The sequence below is a fragment of the Anomaloglossus baeobatrachus genome, chromosome 10 (assembly GCF_048569485.1).
Source record: "Anomaloglossus baeobatrachus isolate aAnoBae1 chromosome 10, aAnoBae1.hap1, whole genome shotgun sequence".
Lineage (NCBI taxonomy): Eukaryota > Metazoa > Chordata > Amphibia > Anura > Aromobatidae > Anomaloglossus > Anomaloglossus baeobatrachus.
In genome coordinates, this window is record NC_134362.1 from 72,423,416 (window position 1) to 72,442,034 (window position 18,619).

Consider the following 18,619-nt stretch of genomic DNA (forward strand, 5'->3'; position numbering starts at 1 on the left):
AAGTACAATAGCCACGTTTAGGATGCCAATAGGTACACTGAGTGTTTGCTAGTATAATGGCTGAGTTTAAAAAAGTTTGAGTGTGGAATGCAGGCAGACGTGCTGCAAATATGTTTACAATAGTGTGAATAGACAAAAGTACAATAGCCACGTTTAGGATGCCACTAGGTACACTGAGTGTTTGCTAGTATAATGGCTGAGTTTAAAAAAGTTTGAGTGTGCAATGCAGGCAGACGTGCTGCAAATATCGTTCCAATAGTGTGAATAGACAAAAGTACAATAGCCACGTTTAGGATGCCACTAGGTACACTGACTGTTTGCTAGTATAATGGCTGAGTTTAAAAAAGTTTGAGTGTGCAATGCAGGCAGAGGTGCTGCAAATATCGTTCCAATAGTGTGAATAGACAAAAGTACAATAGCCACGTTTAGGATGCCAATAGGTACAATGAGTGTTTGCTAGTATAATGGCTTAGTTTAAAAAAGTTTGAGTGTGCAATGCAGGCAGACGTGCTGCATATATCTTTACAATAGTGTGAATAGACAAAAGTACAATAGCCACGTTTAGGATGCCACTAGGTACACTGAGTGTTTGCTAGTATAATGGCTTAGTTATAATGAGTTGGAGTGTGCAATGCAGGCAGACGTGCTCTGCAAATGTCTTTGCACTAGTGGGACTATAGCAAAGTCCAATAGCCACGTATAGGATGCCACTAGGTACACTGAGTGTTTGCTAGTAAAATGGCTTAGTTTAAAAAAGTTGGAGTGTGCAATGCAGGCAGAGGTGCTCTGCAAATGTCTTTGCACTAGTGGGACTATAGCAAAGTCCAATAGCCACAGATAGGATGCCACTAGGTACACTGAGTGTTTGCTAGTATAATGGCTTAGTTATCATGAGTTGGAGTGTGCAGAGGACAAGAGGGTACAGTGGCAGGATTGTGGGGCTTTGGGTAGAGGAATGGAAGCCTGCCTTTCTATTCCCTCCTAATGGTGAAATGCAGGGAGGAAATCCCTGACCTTGGCTACACAGACGCTGTGGCTGTTTGCAGGACCTGTCACTTATGGCTCTCTGACCCTGCTGGTTTGAGCCCTTAAAAGGACTGCTAGAAAGTGCTCTCCCTAAGCTGTCTAACGCTGTGTATGCAGCGCATACAGCTGTATCGGCGATAGGACTCAGGAGGAGGACGGAGCTGCGACAGTGATGTCTGACACCAAAGACGCAGAAGGCAGATAATGGCGTCCTGGAAGAAAATGTCCGGTTTTATAATGCAGGGACATGTGACATGGACATCCTATCACACATGCCGTTGCTTCTCTGGCTCAAAGTCCACTTAGCTGTGTGTGTGTCTGGGATTGGCTGACATGCTGACCCGCCCCACAAGACGCGCGCGCTTAGGGAAGGAAGACAAGAAAAAAAAAAAAAATGGCGATCGCCATTATAGAAACAGCAGTGATCTGAAGGCGCTGTTCACGCACACTATACACTGAAATGTCATAATAGTGTGATTCACAGAGTGACTTACACTATTACAGCAGAAACCAAGCTATGATTTAGCTGGTTTTTTGCTGCTAGAACCGTTCTCGAACGTTTCTAGAACTATCGAGCTTTTGCAAAAAGCTCGAGTTCTAGTTCGATCTAGAACAGGCCCCAAAATCACTCGAGCCTAGAACTGGAGAACCACGAACCACGAACCGCGCTCAACTCTACTCCTGAGCAGTGGCTTAAAGGGGTTATCCAAGACTTTTTATTTTCCCTATGGAGCTAAGCACTTATCGGTAGGCAGTGGCTAACTACCTGCCTGTTTGCCTTGCAACAATCTCTTCTGGCCTACAAAGGTCAAGCTGATAATTTTTCTGCTTCCTGTGATGTCACATCAACAGGACAGTTCCTTCTCTTCCGTTCTGCTCTGTCAAAGGGGCATCACAGGAAGAAGGAGAATGAGCAGCCCATCCTTGGCCCCATAGGGAAAGTAAAATCAAAGTACCAGATAATCCCATTATAGCTCGTGAGCCTCAATGCAAAATTTCCAACAGGGCCCCCAACAATTACAGGTCTTTAGTAGAGATGAGCGAACCTGATGTTCGGTGTTTGTAGCAAACAAAGACTTTACAAAAATAAAACAGAATTCAGGTTCGGGTGCTTTACATATGCAAACCACTCGCGCGAGCTTTGCTGTACTTGGGTACACTCAGTGCTCAGCCCAGTATGAGCCGCTTGCAGTGTTTGATCTGCTCGCAGTGGGGCTAACAACGCTGTGATCAGATGTAGTGTGCACCCCAAAAAAAAATTGAATCACTCTATCCACCCAGAATTATTCTGTCTATGGCTGGCTGCATGTGGATAGAAACCTGAACTACCCAAATAGTGACTTCCATTGGGGTTCAGGTGAAGTCCATGTCCAAAAATGATCTTTATCTAAAGTCTGGCTGAACCCACCAAATCGAACCTCTACGGGTCCACTCATCTCTAGTCTTTAATATTATTAGGCTTTTCATATGGATCAAAGGAACTTGAGATGGGAGCTTTGATTCCCAAAACTGGTCAACTGGCTAGGTCAGTACTCCATAACTGTTGAACAGAAGCCAGGAATACCAGGAGGTAAGAAGATTCACAGGTCTCCCATCTAGTAGTCATGGAGTGCTTGCCTGGCCAATGGATTAGAGTACTGCAAATCGATTCTACCATCTCTACAATGGACTTTGTGGACCACCTGAGGCTCCAGCACCAGGTCCAACTGCAACCCTTGCCCACACAATAATTTCTCTCAGGAGTTGTGCATGCCGCTATCTCTGTACACATGGCTGTGCCGTGTCTCTATAATTCTATAGACAAAAGAAATACAGAATTCTTCGCATTACTTAAGGTGATGAAAAGAAAGAGACAGTAATGAGTAACTGATGATCTAATTAGCACTCTTGGACAATTTCAGTTTTACTGTATGATCCATTTTCTGTGCCGAATTAGAATGTCACAGGGTGAAAACCGGTGTCCTCTTCTGCCCTGGTGCTGTCATTACTTCAGGGTGAAGCTGACATCTGGTAACCAAGTCCCTGGATATGGACATGATGCATCTGGAGTGAATAACTTCTTTTTCCAATCAGCTCCTACATCTTCCCACTTTCGAGCCTGTCTACTCAGGTTGATTTGCCGTGTCTCACTGATTTGGATCCAATCTCTCTGACTCTTTTTAACCTCAAATTCTTGTAGACACGTCTTCAGCATCACTGATTGAAATGAGCACTTCTATCAAATTGGCATTTTGATCTACACTCCCGTTGCAGACAGCTTTTAGTTCAGACATGTTGACATTTCTGGTCAAGATTCTTTAATGCAATATTTTTTTTATTGAAACCTGTTGAGATTAGGTAGAAAAGGAGAGTTAAATGGATGGATTTACTTTACTTTACAGCCTATGCAATGACTAGAATTTACTAATATATTTACGGTAATTCCTGGATCGGTCAGTATATATCAGCTGTCAGGTTCCCTTTAAAGACGACTTGTCACCAGTTTAAAAGTGCCCACTTTTTTATATTATTTTTTTCCCTTAGCTCCCTCGAGTGTTCCAGTTTTTGTTTTTTTAGAATTTGCCATATGGTTCCAGAGATATGAGCTTTTTCATTTACTGCTACTTTTAATGCTCTTGACAAGGGGGCATGTCTCACAGGGTAATTATGCAGTACTGCCTAAAAACACGCCCCGAGAATCCCGTGAGCCATGCCCCATTAAAAAGACCATCAAAAATTGCACTAGATAAAAAGGTCCGTATCTCTGGGACCATATGGCGGATTCAGGAAAAATAAATACTGGAATACTCAGGGAAACAGTATGCATAACATAAGAGCAACAACTGGCCACTTTAGACCAAGCAGCTGTTTATATTAAACACTTATTCTGACCCAATACCTTTATAAAAATGCCACAGTAGAGGTCATAATTGTTTTATAGTTGTGAGTCACATTTTTGGAGAAGGAGGGTTAACCCTTCTGTAATCTAAGGCATCCCTCAGTGACCACAAGTAAGAGAAGTTGGGCACAGCTTGCTTTGTAGGTGTCTACAGCAACTATCCAAACACCTGAGCCCCAACGTCTGTGCCATCTCCATTAGATAGCCTATTAATAACTAGATATGAGCGATCTTGATTGGTAAAGTTCCGCCAATTTCAAAATTGGCTTGTTCGGATTGGGCTCGGAAATCCAAACATTTGTCCAAAAAGTCATCAATGTTTGGTTTTGTTCAGTAACAGTTTGCGCTTTTTCTAATACTTTCCTATTATTTTGGCTACTGTAGTGGTGCTGTTTGCTGAGTGTGAGGACGTAATTGATGAGTGGAGGGGTTGGGGAGGGGTCAGAGGAACGGCAGATTATTTTTTTAACTTTATGTGTGAATGTTCCTGCAGCCAATCAGAGCACAGAAAACATCCACAAGGTTCAGACACAAGGGCTTGTGTCATTGGCTACCTAAGTCACATGTCCAGCGTCGGACTGGCTACCGGAGGAAACTCCAGTAATGCCAGGCCTGGATTCAGGTACCTGCATTGCACTCCGGAGCTCTCACCTGAGCTCTGGCGTGCAGCTTAGACTGTACCGCAAGCAACGAGTGATTGATTCCACGGCGCTTGTGGTTCAGTTCATGTCAGCTGCAGACAGACCGGGCTAATCTCCGGTGCTCTCACCTGAACTCCGGAGTTCAACCCGGCCTGTCTGCAGCTGTCATTAACTGAACCGCAAGCATCGGGGAATCAATTACTCGGTGCTCGCGGTACAGTCTAGGCTGCACTCTGGAGCTCAAGTGAGAGCTCCGGAGTGCAATGCAGGTACCTAAATCCAGGCCTGGCATTACTGGAGTTTCCTCCGGTAACCAGTCCGACGCTGCACATGTCCCTCTGCATATAACATGCATCAGCGCAATTTTGTGATTGCAAAAGCTTAGGGTGTTGCTGCTGCTAGACAGATAGGTTAGCTAGGGGTTTAATCATAGGTGGTTGAGATAGTTATGACGTAGGGCGATAGTGTAGAATAGGGAAGGACAGTATAGGGAACATTGTGTGCCACAAATAGGCATTTCATCATCTAGTGATGGCTAACTGTGTGCTCCAGCTCTAAATTGGGATCTGTGCCTCTAAATAGGGCCACATAAATCCCATCCATTTTTCTGTAAGACATTGAGATTTTTGTGCATGAAAATATGGAGCGGAAAAACGCAACAAATACTTTTTGTGGGAACTTAGCCCCAATTTATCAGACATTTAAGTCATAACCTGGGGACATTAATAAAGAGAAAAAACTCTTGGAACAAATTTTCAGAAAAACTGCAAAACGGGGTTCATTGTACCTTAACGTTGTACAAGTCACAATCAGACAGTAAACATTCCCATATACCCATGACTTCATGCATCTCTCTAGTCATATTTATTATACTTTTCCTAAAGTTGCCGTACATATGGTTCATTCTGTATAGCATATGTGTTTGGCGTGTTATGTCTAATATCTGAACCCGTGCCATAATACGATATTCGGTACATATGGCGCAGATAATTGTTTTATTCCCTTTCTGCCTCCCCAGAAAACATAGCAGCTTCCTTCTTTGATGTTAGTTTTTTTTCATTCCTATCCCAGAAGACTTTTGGTGTGAGATGAGTTTACAGGGATGCTATAAAAAGCTTTCTCTGACATCCCACTCACCACCTGCCAACGTGGCGGGCCTCAAACTGCAGAGTGCACACAGAGAACCAACATTTAACATTTTGGTTGCCCGCGACTGTGTATTCTTTTGGAAAGATGGGATTATTGTCCTGTTTTAAATCCTGGACTTCCAGTCAATTACATAGATCTGATAATGTCAATTGGCTTCCAGCTTTTAAAGAAAATGTCAAATCTGGCATTGGTTTTAGCTAAGGGCAAAGTTATCAGAAGGGCATGCACTGTGCTGATGTATCTGACGCATGCCGCATTGGAGGACACTGGCGCATGGCTCACATGCTCTCTCTGCCCCCTCGATATCATGGGATAGCATTCTGATACCATGACTAATTACAGGGCATCTGATCATCATGATTTCTAAAGACCTGGATCCCTATTCATGGGAAATCCACATTTTCTTAAGTCAAGAAGAGATAAGCTCAATTGGGTCTTAGGTAAGATATGGGTGAAATTATCCCACTAGAGACTTGCTCACCTGGAGACACAACTACTGAAATGGCATCATAACCCCCAAGGCTGTGGAAGTTCAGATACTATAGTAAGAAGGGTTAAAAATCCACACTGCCGTTGTCAGAGGATCAAAGAATCAAATCCTGTGAAAGTGATTTATTCAACGCGTTTCAGAGTGGATCTACTCCGAAACACGTTGAATAAATCCCTTTCCCAGTATTTGATTCTTTGGTCCTCTGACAACAGCACAGTTTTTAACAAATCTTATTCCAATGTCTGCAATATTTATTTTTTAAATCAAGAAGAGACAAGCCCAATTGGCTCTTATCTAAGAAATAGGTGAAATCCTGCTACAGACTTGCTCACCTGGAGAAGTTGGGTGAGACACAACTACTGAAATGGCATCATAACCCCTAAGGCCGTGGAAGTTCAGATACTGGAATAAGAAGGGTTAAAAACTGCACTGCCGTTGTCAGAGAATCAAAGAATCAAATCCTGGGGAAGTGATTCATTCAACGCGTTTCGGAGCAGTTCAACCTCAAACGCGTTGAATAAATCACTTTCCCAGGATTTGATTCTTTGGTCCTCTGACAATGGCAGCACGGTTTTTAAGAAACCTTACTCCAATCTTGGCAATATATATTTCTTAAATCAAGAAGATATAAGCTCAATTGTGTCTTATCTAAGAGATGGGTGAATTATTCCCAATAGCGACTTGCTCACCTGGAGAAGTTGTGTGAGAAACAGATACTGAAATGGCATCATAACCCCCAAGACCATGAAAATGCAGATAATTGAGTAAGAAGGGTTAAAAAACGCACTGCCATTGTCAGAGGATCAAAAAATCAAATCCTGGGAAAGTGATTTATTCAGCACGTTTTGGAGTGGATCTGCTCCGAAATGCGTTGATAAATCACTTTCCCAGGACTTGATTTTTTGATCCTCTGACAATGGCAGTGCATTTTGTAACCCTTCTTACTCCAATCTTTGCAATATATATTTCTTAAATCAAGAAGAGACAAGCTCAATAGGGTTTTATCTAAGAGATGGGTGAAGTGTTCCCAAAAGAGACTTGCTCACCTGGAGAAGTTGTATGAGACACAACTACTGAAATGGCATCATAACCCCCAAGGTTGTGGAAGTTCAGATACTGGAGTAAGAAGGGTTAAAAACCGCACTGCCGTTATCAGGGGATCAACAAATCAAATCCTGGGAAAATGATTTATTCAACGCGTTTTGGAGTGGATCTGCTCCGAAACGTGTTGAATAAGTCACTTTCCCAGGATTTGAGTCTTTGATTCTCTGACAACGGCAGCACAGTTTTTAACCCTTCTTACTCCAATATCTGCAATATTTACTTCTTTATGCAGTAGTTTGGAGCAAGGCATTGTCTATGAGACTGACATGGCATTAGTCGGATTTCGAATCTATGATCGGTGGGGATAAATGTTGTTCATGGGCCCAACCCCTATAAGATGTCTGCACAGGATGATAATGAGAAATGTACTAAGCAAAGTACTACAACAAATTAGAGTGTGTGGTATACACTGAAAGGTTTGATTTTTTACATTTTTAGACCTAACTCAGCATTTTTTAAAGAATTAATGGGGTACGCCCATCTTGTAGATTTATGGCAGCCCCAAAAAATATACCATAAATGTATAGAAGAGGTGGGTCCTATTAATCTATCTTGAGAATGGGGTTTTGGCATGTGGTACTGTCGATGGAGAGGACTTCTGAGCCCCTCACGATGAGAGACCATTCTCAGGATAGCTTATACATTTACAGCATGTTCTTTGGATACGCTGTAAATGTATGAGATGGGAATACCCCTTTAAGAGAAAATGGTATGGCAAAACAAGAGTTGGAAAACTGTATAAACCGTGTGTACAATTGTATCATAAAGACGATTTGTGTATGTGTATGCCAGCTAGAAGGTGATACAGGGAAATAAATGTAGGCCATATTTATCATGACACACCCTCTATTTGGATAAACTTGGCACAAGTCTTCAAAAGTTGATAATTTAAGCAATCCGCGCCACTATGGACTGTTACTTACTTTGGGTGGTCACGGTAAAGGAAACGAAAACATTCTTCTTTGAGAGAGTGCGTAATGATCTGGATATTTCTAACTACAGTGCCTTGAAAAAGTATTAATTCTACATTTTTTCACGTTACACCCTTAAATTTAGATGTCAAGCAACCGCAATGGAAAGGACTATAAAAACATTACGCATTACTAACCATTAATATATATGAATATGAAAAAAATTAAAAGAATCTTAATCATAGCAACACTAGTGCTCAAAACGCATAGGCCTGGTGTTTTTATTTTTGCCCTTTGGATATTTTAATAGTTACTAATAAATAATGTTTTTATATTCCTTTCAGTTACGGTTGCTGGATGTCTTTCTGCCTTCTTTAGGAAATAGTGTTTTTGTAAAAAAATTTTAAAATATATATATATGCAATCTGTGATGTGTATTTGTATTCACCCCTAAATTAATTACCGAGTGATCAATTGCCTGCACAAGACACCAAATTAGTAAATTGAGTTGACCCTTGTGTAATTTAATCTCAGTAGAGCTACAGCTGTCCTATGAAGGCCTCAGAGGTTTGTTTGAGAACATTAGGGATAACTGCATCATGGAAACCAAGAAACACACAAGACAGGTCAGGGATAAAGTTGTAAAGAAGAGAAAAGCGGGGTTAGGTTAAAAAAAAATAGCCCAAGCTCTGAACATGTCACGGTGAACTGTTCAATCCACCATCCAAAACTGGAAATAAAATGGCAGAACTTCAAACCTACCAAGACATAGACGTCCACCTAAAGTGACATCCTAAGCAAGGATAGCACTGATTAGAGAAGCAGCCAAGTCGCCCATGGTGCCTCTGGAGGAGCAGCAGACATCCACAACTCAGGTGGAAGAATTAGTCCATAGAACAATGATTAGTCGTTTACGCCACAAATCTGGTCCTTATAGAAGAGTGGCAAAAACAATGCAATTTTTGAAAACAAGCCATAAGAAATTCCATTTGCAAAAAGCCACGTAGGGGGCACAGCGAGCATGTGGACGAAGGTGCTTTGATCAGATGAGACCAAAGTAGAACTTTTTGGGCTAAATGCAAAACTCTATACTGTATGTGATGGAAATCGAATCCAACACATCTCCCTGAAAACACCATCCCCACTGTCACACATGGTGGTGGCATCTTGCTGTGGGGAGGGTTTTGTTCAGCAGGAGCAGGGAAACTGGTTAGAGTTGATGGGAAGATGGATGGATCTAAACACAGAGCAATCCTGGAGGAAAACCTCTTAGAGGCTGCAAATGACTTGAAACTAAAGCGTAGGTTTACCGTCCAGCAGGACAATGACCCTAAATATCCTGCCAAAGCTACAATGCATGGTTTAGATCAAAACATGTTCATATGTGTAAACAGCCAAGTCACAGCCCAGACCTAAATCCTATTGAGAATCTGTGACAAGACTTGAAAATTGCTGTTCACAGACGTCTCCATCCATTCTCACTGAACTAGAGCTATTTTGATAACAGTGGTAACAGGTTTCACCTTCTATATGTCCAAAGTTGGTGGAGACATCCTCCAAAAGACTTGCAGTAGTAATTGCAGCAAATGGTGGTCATACGAAGATTATTCTCAGGTGGACTGAATACAAAGTTACAAGTTACAAATTTCTGATTTAGATTTTTTAACTATTTAGAAAAACTTTGTGTTGGTCTAACTCATAAAATACCAATAAATACATTTGAATTTATAGGTGTATCGTGAAAAAATGTGTAAAAAAATCACGGGTGTGAATACCTTTTCAAGGCCAATGTGTATTAATCAGTAAAAAGAAAAAAGTTAGTTCTACAGTTCAGATTCCAACTATCGCATAATTCATATGGTCTCTCAAGCCAATCATACCCTCAAGGAGAAAGTAGGGAAGAAGTTTCCAATTAAAAAATCTAGTTTTACTTTAACATATGTTTTGTTATTTTGCCATGCTGATTTTTAATGGATATTTAAATAAACCATTTTATTAATTGGGAACTTCTTTGGTCCCTTTTTCCTTGTGGATATTAATCAGTGTTGTCTCCGGCTGTTCTCATTAATTCTTATATATAAAACCTTATGTTCAGAGCTGACTTCTCTCTGGTATGTTCTTTCCGCACTGCAATGCCTATCCTTCACCTTTTCCTTTCTTTCTTTCTCCTTTTACGCTTTGTCTAAGTTATGAAGACCCTACTCTTCCAGCAGCCACTACTCTTGATCATATTCCCATCTCTGGGGGAGACCTAAAGTGTCAACGTCCTCGCACGCTGCTTCGCCAGCAAAGCCTCCAACAACCTCTCAGCCTCCACCAAAAGCACAATAACTGCCAGCCAACAACCAGCCAGAGTCTGGGGCAGCTCCAGCTGCAACAACAGCCTCCGTCATCCAGCAGCAGTAATACCAGCAATCCCCGCTCCCAACGCACAGGCCAGAACCGGCCACCAACCTCAGCTGGATCCAAGTACAAATCGGCTGGCATCAGGAACCGATCCAACCCAGGCAGCTGGGACCATGTGGTTGGTCAGATTCGCAATCGGGGCCTGGACATGAAATCTTTCCTGTAAGTCACTGTCCGTTTCTTTTAAACTATTCATCATTTCATTGTATTCTCTTCTGGTTTCGTCCTTTCCTCCTCCATTGTCAGGAGATAGATATTGGCAATATTAACCATGAGTATATTTCATTGTCCTATATGGAACAGATATCTTAGATGATATCTTCAAAGTAAAGATGTCTTAAGGGAGAATATTTGGTGAATTCATGGAGCAGAAGCAATAATATGACAACTATGGCAGTAGTGCTCGCTAATGGCTCTTACCTAAGGGTCCACCATCCATTTGACAAGATGAGAACCTCATCTCCTTTCTTGTCCTAAGGAGCCAGCTTTTGGCAGACATTGATCTGTGTACAGGAATCTTCAGCCAAAACCAATTGTCTTATTTGTTGCTGTAGACTGACCTTTTCAAGATACAAGCTTTACTAGAACTAATACCCTAAATTGGATATGTGCCATATTGTCTCTTTGTTAGTCTACAGCAATAGAATTTTGTGGACTCTAGTTTCATTTCTCGTGTTACTCCAGACTTCTTAAAAGGAGTATGTTATCCTATCTCCATTCTGCAGAAATTGAAGTTTTCTCCGTAGACAGTGCTCTCTCCAGGTAAACCAGCGCTGTCCATCACCAGTGAGGGGTGCAGGAGCATGCAAATCCATTGGGTGGAAGGAACTGTTAACCGATTCCCTTGGCCACACCAAGGGTGCACTGAGCACCTCAAGGACCACATTGGATTAAACGTCAGTTTCTGCAGAATGGAGAAGCATGAGGATTTTTATATCCATGTACTGAGCATCCTAATTAGCATATTTGATTAAAGATCAATATTTACAAAACAGAGGTAGCAAGTAGAACACTAAAGATGTAGTTTTTACAGAGGCAATATTGCTTACGAAAAAAGGGGGGGGTGATTGATCAAAGTATTTTCCCCCAGAAAACTCTTGTAAAACACTTTCAAAGGTCGCTAGATTTTTGTGTAAAAATGTTGTGACTTTTAGTGTTTTTAAAATAGTATGAAGCCCGTATAATTTCGTAAAAGTGGCAACGTTTTTACTAAAGAAATTGTACTCTAGTCCGAAAATTGACCAGCGTTTCTGGCAAGGTGCACACCACTTAGAAGGTGCGCAAAATTCATTAAGTGGTGTCCACCTCTTAAGGAATTTGGTGCATTGTCCTCCAGCGAGTCCTTCATTATAGGGAACCTGTAACCAGATTTGGGGCCTATAAGCTGCGGCCATCACCACTGGGCTCTTATATACGGCATTCTAACATGCTGTATATAAGAGCCCAGGCCGCTGTGTAGAACATAAAAATCACTTTATAATTCTCACATAAATGGTCGGTGCAGTGCAGACTGGTCGGATGGGTGTCTCCGTTCTCCAGTACCGGCGCCTTCTCTTTCGGCCATCTTTGTCCTCCTTCTTCTGAAGCCTGGGTGCATGACGCGTCCTATGTCATCCACACTAGTCGGCATTGAGTTCCCATGCAGGCGCACTATAATACTTTGATCTGCCCTGCTCAGGGCAGTTCAAAGTGCGCCTGCGCAGGACCTCAATGCCGACTAGTGTGGATGACATAGGACGCGTCATGCACCCAGGCTTCAGAAGAAGGAGGACAAAGATGGCTGAAAGAGGAGGTGCTGGTACTGGAGAACGGAGACACCCATCCGACCAGTCTGCACCACACAGCTCTTTAGGTAAGTATTGTAAAGTGATTTTTACGTTCTACACAGCGGCCTAGGCTCTTATATACAGCATGTTTAAAAGCTGTATATAAGAGGCCACTGCTGGTGGCCGCAGCTTATAGTCACCAAATCTGTTGACAGGTTCCCTTTAAAGAGGTTAGCCACTACTTTAGCATTAATTAATATCAATATGGAGGCAAATGTACAGTACCCGGCCACGACCACTATCAGAAAACGGCGCAGCTCCGGAACTGAGCATTTCCAGCTGCCTGCTGTCGCTGAGAATAGCTGATCGTTGGGGTTGCCGGATTTTGGACCCTAGCCAAGCAGACATTGATAACTTGTCTTAAGGAGAAGGCATCAATGTGAAAGTAGTGGACAACCTTTTTAAGACTTGATGAATCAGCCCTCATGTGCTTAGTCCTTTAATGATAATCTTATGCTAATAAAACAGTGATTATATTGAAACAGCAACATACAGGATAGTAAGTGATACATCGCTGTAGTCAGGGTCTCTTCTCCTACATCATGGTGCTCTCAGATTACCGGTGACAGATTTCCTTAATTGAGTAAATGTCCTTTTCCAGTATAGAAAGCAGTGTTAGAAAAGATGCTGCAGAAAACACAATATGTTGGCCCCTCGAGTGTACTTCAGGGACCAGTGTAAAAATTGGAATTGTTCAGGATTTCTTATTATGGCTAGTCACGTAGGAAAAAAAAGAAAGAAAAAAGATACTACCTAAATAAAGACAAAAATAGATGTTTCTAATAAAAATCTGATCAAATATTTAGCAATATTTGTTTTGCTACATTCTCTTGAAGACAAGTCTTGTCCTGCGACTATGGGTGGAATTGGCGCTTCAAATCTCCCTTGTAGAATAGTGAATATTGACGACCTGTGGACAACTGTCATGTAAAAGAAAAATTTTGTTTTGGAAAAACAAATTGCTCAAATTGATGTAGTTGTCAGATTGTTGACTGATACACGTGTGTATTATCTATAATTATACATCTCAGATCATTTGTTATCTCGCCGAGAAAGTGGCCTTGAAAACCGGCTGTGATTACCGGCGCAGCGTACGGGAACATTTCACATCCAGCTTTGGTAATGTTTACATTGGGCTAAGAGGGAATCCGCCAGCTATTCATCTACGCTGAAGGAGCGCGCTACTCATCCTCTACATAAACTGTAATTATCATTACAAACATTGTGCTTTTAGCTATAATCAGATCTAACAAACAGGTAACTAACGACCATCATTTCGGAGTGTGCAGCTATAAAACAATCATTTTTTTTCTTTTTTTTTATGAAATGTATCAAGTTGCCGATAAAACCTATCCAGAACAATCGGAGTAGGTGCACATTAATTTATTAAATTAATTCACAACAGAACTTTGGGGCTCGGATTGTACTCAAGTCATGAGATGCAACTTTTTGATTCAACAAATTATTTTATCATTTTATAATAAAAAAGACAAATCTTTAGTGGGCGCAGAAACAGGTGCCTCAAGGAGCCCAAAGGCAAGTACACAATTATATAATTATTACATGGTAGGTAAAGCGGGCTTTACACGCTACGATATATCTAATGAGATGTCGGTGGGGTCACGTCGTAAGTGACCCTTACACATCCGGCATCGTTAGTGATATCGTAGTGTGAGACAGCTATGAACGAGCAGAAATACTCACCTTCTCGTTCATCATTGACACGTCGCTCATTTTCTAAAAATCGAACGTCCAGTTGTTCATTGTTCCCGAGGCAGCACACATCGCTCCGTGTGACACCCCGGGAACGATGAACTGCAGCTTACCTGTGTCCTGCCGGCAATGCTAAAGGAAGGAGGTGGGCGGGATGTTTACGTCCCGCTCATCTCCGCCCCTCCGCTTCTATTGGCCGGCCGCTGTGTGACGTCGCTGTGAGGCCGAACGACTCTCCCCCTTCAGGAAGAGGATGTTCGCCGCCCACAGCGAGGTCATTCGGGAGGTAAGTACGTGTGACGGGGGGTTACAGCATTGTGCGACACAGGCAACAAATTGCCCGTGCCACACAAATGATGGCGGCGGGTGCGATCGCAAATGCGATCGCACGATTAATTAAAGCATGTAAAGCAGGCTTTAGGAGCCAGATACATGATCTACTTCGGTCACAGAAACTTTCACCTCCGCTCTCGACTGACAAAGATGCAATCTCATTTTTAATTTTTATGGGGCACAGTATAGAGTTTTGTTTTTTTTTTTCTAGGGCACACTATCAAACAAAAATAGCATGTCAAGCCTTAGCTGGCCATATTTATATATAAGGCTACAATTGGCAGAACCTGGATATTGTGTATTATGATAGCCTAATAGATCCCCAGTGGTAAATATTGGGAAAAAGAAGGATCAGACATGCTGGAGTTTATCATGTGCCATCCTTTCTGCACTCGAGAGACAAGTGCACAGCTATAGAGGGTGCAGAGGTTGCAGTTGCAAACAAGCCACAGAGCTTAAAGAGGACCAACCACCAAAATTTTCATATATAAACTAAAGCCAATGCTATACTGGCGCTATCATGCTGATTCTATACATACCTTTAGTTGTGAGATTGGATATATACTCTCTGAAATACAGGCAAGTAAAGTTTGTGCAATGCACTGTTATTGATGCTAGTTATTCCCGCCCCTGTCTGCTGCCTGTCCTTTCTCCCTCCTTCCTCCCACTGTGATAACAGAGACAGGGACAGGAAGGGCAGGCAGCAGATGGGACGGGAATAACTAGCAAAACTTGACCATCTATTAGATATTCTGTTGCACCTCTCATCAATAACAGTGAATTGCACAAACTTTACTTGCCTGTATTTCAGAGAGTATATATCCAATCTCACAACTAATGGTATGTATAGAATCAGCATGATAGCGCCAGAATAGCATTGGCTTTGGTTTATATATGAAAATCCTGGTGGTTGGTCCTCTTTAACGCACACAAAAGGTTTCTTTTGCCCATATGTGAGTACCTAATTCTCACAAAGACTTGCGATATTTGATGGCTCTGTTGGGGATTTTGCAGGACCATCAGCTTCAAGTTATGTGATAAGCAGAGTTATTCCAGAAAAAAACAAGCAGATTTAATTAGACCACCTTGCCCATGTCTTATGCAGCCCCATTGCATGGAACAAAATACCTGCAATATCTGCTGCAGATGAAATGCAGAATCTCATGCAGGCCAATTAAACCAGATCCCTTCAATGTTATTCACGAGGGTATCTGGGTTTCCTAGAGAGAATAATAAGTGGCTAATAAAGATTTCCTTAGTCAAAGATCCCCTTCTATGATGTCCATAGGCTAAAATTGAGTGGTGGAATAGAGGAACTATATAATTCAGCAACGCAAAAAATGACAGGGCTCCTCTCAAGTTTGTCGTTTTTCCCCATCCAAAGGATGGGCAACAAGTTAACAATCACTGGGGTTGCAACCACTGGGACCACCACTGATCCTGAAAACCAAGGCTCTTCTAGGTGGGGCGGTGATCGATCATGCACACAGCCACTCCATTCAATCCTATGGGTTTGCTGAAGACCAGATAAGAGCAGTGCTCCTCTAACTCCAGGGGTTCCATTAGGAATATATTTTAGCTCACATGGTGAAATGGATCTTCCAAGGCCTAGATTCGGGTGGGCACTCGGGTGTCAGTGCAGCCGGCTAGTGAAGCATATGGGAAACCGGTAGTAGAAGCACTGAAGGCTGCAGGCAGGATACTGGGAAGCAGGTGCAGGAGCACTGAAGGCTGCAGGCAGGATACTGGGAAGCAGGTGCAGGAGCACTGAAGGCTGCAGGCAGGATACTGGGAAGCAGGTGCAGGAGCACTGACGGCTGCAGGCAGGATACTGGGAAGCAGGTGCAGGAGCACTGACGGCTGCAGGCAGGATACTGGGAAGCAGGTGCAGGAGCACTGACGGCTGCAGGCAGGATACTGGGAAGCAGGTGCAGGAGCACTGACGGCTGCAGGCAGGATACTGGGAAGCAGGTGCAGGAGCACTGACGGCTGCAGGCAGGATACTGGGAAGCAGGTGCAGGAGCACTGACGGCTGCAGGCAGGATACTGGGAAGCAGGTGCAGGAGCACTGACTGCTGCAGGCAGAATACTGGGAAGCAGGTGCAGGAGCACTGACGGCTGCAGGCAGGATACTGGGAAGCAGATGCAGGAGCACTGAAGGCTTCAAGCAGGATACTGGGAAGCAGGTGCAGGAGCACTGACAACTGCAGGCAGGATACTGGGAAGCAGGTGCAGGAGCACTGACGGCTGCAGGCAGAATACTGGGAAGCAGGTGCAGGAGCACTGAAGGCTGCAGGCAGGATACTGGGAAGCAGGTGCAGGAGCACTGACAGCTGCAGGCAGAATACTGGGAAGCAGGTGCAGGAGCACTGACGGCTGCAGGCAGGATACTGGGAAGCAGGTGCAGGAGAACTGAAGGCTGCAGGCAGGATACTGGGAAGCAGGTGCAGGAGCACTGAAGGCTGCAGGCAGGATACTGGGAAGCAGGTGCAGGAGCACTGACGGCTGCAGGCAGGATACTGGGAAGCAGGTGCAGGAGCACTGACGGCTGCAGGCAGGATACTGGGAAGCAGGTGCAGGAGCACTGACAGCTACAGGCAGGATACTGGGAAGCAGGTGCAGGAGCACTGACGGCTGCAGGCAGTATACTGGGAAGCAGGTGCAGGAGCACTGACGGCTACAGGCAGGATACTGGGAAGCAGGTGCAGGAGCACTGAAGGCTGCAGGCAGGATACTGAGAAGCAGGTGCAGGAGCACTGAAGGCTTCAGGCAGGATACTGGGAAGCAGGTGCAGGAGCACTAACGGCTGCAGGCAGGATACTGGGAAGCAGGTGCAGGAGCACTGAAGGCTTCAGGCAGGATACTGGGAAGCAGGTGCAGGAGCACTGAAGGCTGCAGGCAGGATACTGAGAAGCAGGTGCAGGAGCACTGAAGACTTCAGGCAGGATACTGGGAAGCAGGTGCAGGAGCACTGACGGCTGCAGGCAGGATACTGGGAAGCAGGTGCAGGAGCACTGAAGGCTGCAGACAGACAGTAGACCGGGAAACAGGTAGTAGAAGCACTGGAGACCGCAAGAAGACAGGAGACCAAGAAACAAAGAGCAGAAGCACTAGAGACTACAGGCACAAAGGAGACCAGGAACCAAGAAACAGAAGCACTGGCGACCACAGCAGACAAGAGACTGCTAAGCAGGAAGCAGAAGCACTGGAGGCCACAGGTGGACACGAGACCGGGAAGCAGGTGCAGGAGCACTAGAGACCTCTAGCAGACAGGAGCCCGGGAAGCAAGGAGTAGAAGCACTGGAGACTGCAGGCAGACAGGAGACCGGGAATTAGGAAGCAGAAGCACTGAAGGCCAAAGGTGGACAAGAGACCAGGAAGCCGGTGCAAAAGCATTGGAGGCTACAGGTAGACAAGAGACAGGAAGCAAGTGCAGAAGCACTGGGGGTCGCAAGGCAGACAGGAGACCAGGAAGCAAGGAGCAGAAATACTGGAGACCGCTGGTAAATAGGAGACCGGGAAGCAAAGAGCAGAAGCACTGGAGACTGCAGGCAGACTGGAGACTGGGAAGCAGGTGCAGAAACACTGGAAGCCGCAGGCAAACAGGAGACATGATAAGAAGGTACAGAAGCACTGGCGGCCATAGGCAGATAGTAGAGTGGTAGGCAGGTGTAGAAGCACTGGAGGCCGCAGGCAGACAGGAGACCGGGAAGCGGGTGCAGAAGCACTGGAAACCACAGGCACACAGGAGACTGATAAGCAAGTGCAGAGAAGCACTGGAGGCCGTACGCAGACAGGAGACCGAGAACACAGTAGTAGAAGCACTGGAGGCTGCAGGCATTACACAGAAAAACAAAAAGTCGTAAAACCAAGACACAGGTGTGTGCTTTGATGAGCCTTATAAAACGCAGGCAGATGATCACATGGGAATACGCTGGGTCCCGCCACCTGCAAAGTCTGACGTGGGGCACAATAGAGTCCAATGGACTGAGGTGAGGGGAGCAAAGCCCAGATCCGAGCCAGTGTATGTAACTGAATGGTGCAGCAGGGCACATGATTGACCATTGCTCAGCTCAGAAGAGCCCTGGTTCTTGGGATTGGTCGAGGTCCCAGCGTTTTGACTCTCCGGGGATCAGGAACTT

At 44.1% G+C, this 18,619-nt stretch overlaps 1 protein-coding gene across 6 annotated transcripts in view; it reads left to right on the top strand.

Annotated features, from left to right (window-relative positions):
• The window catches only part of SYT7 (synaptotagmin 7), a 705,049-nt gene that overhangs the window by 425,839 nt on the left and 260,591 nt on the right, over positions 1 to 18,619 (top strand). For 4 of the 6 annotated variants that reach the window (XM_075325168.1, XM_075325167.1, XM_075325169.1 and 1 more), the window contains one exon: positions 10,387 to 10,767. The exons of the other annotated variants lie outside the window; for them this stretch is intronic. In XM_075325168.1, coding sequence (XP_075181283.1) covers positions 10,387 to 10,767 — 381 coding nt within the window. The remainder of the gene's footprint in view (positions 1 to 10,386; positions 10,768 to 18,619) is intronic. 6 annotated transcript variants of the gene reach the window in all.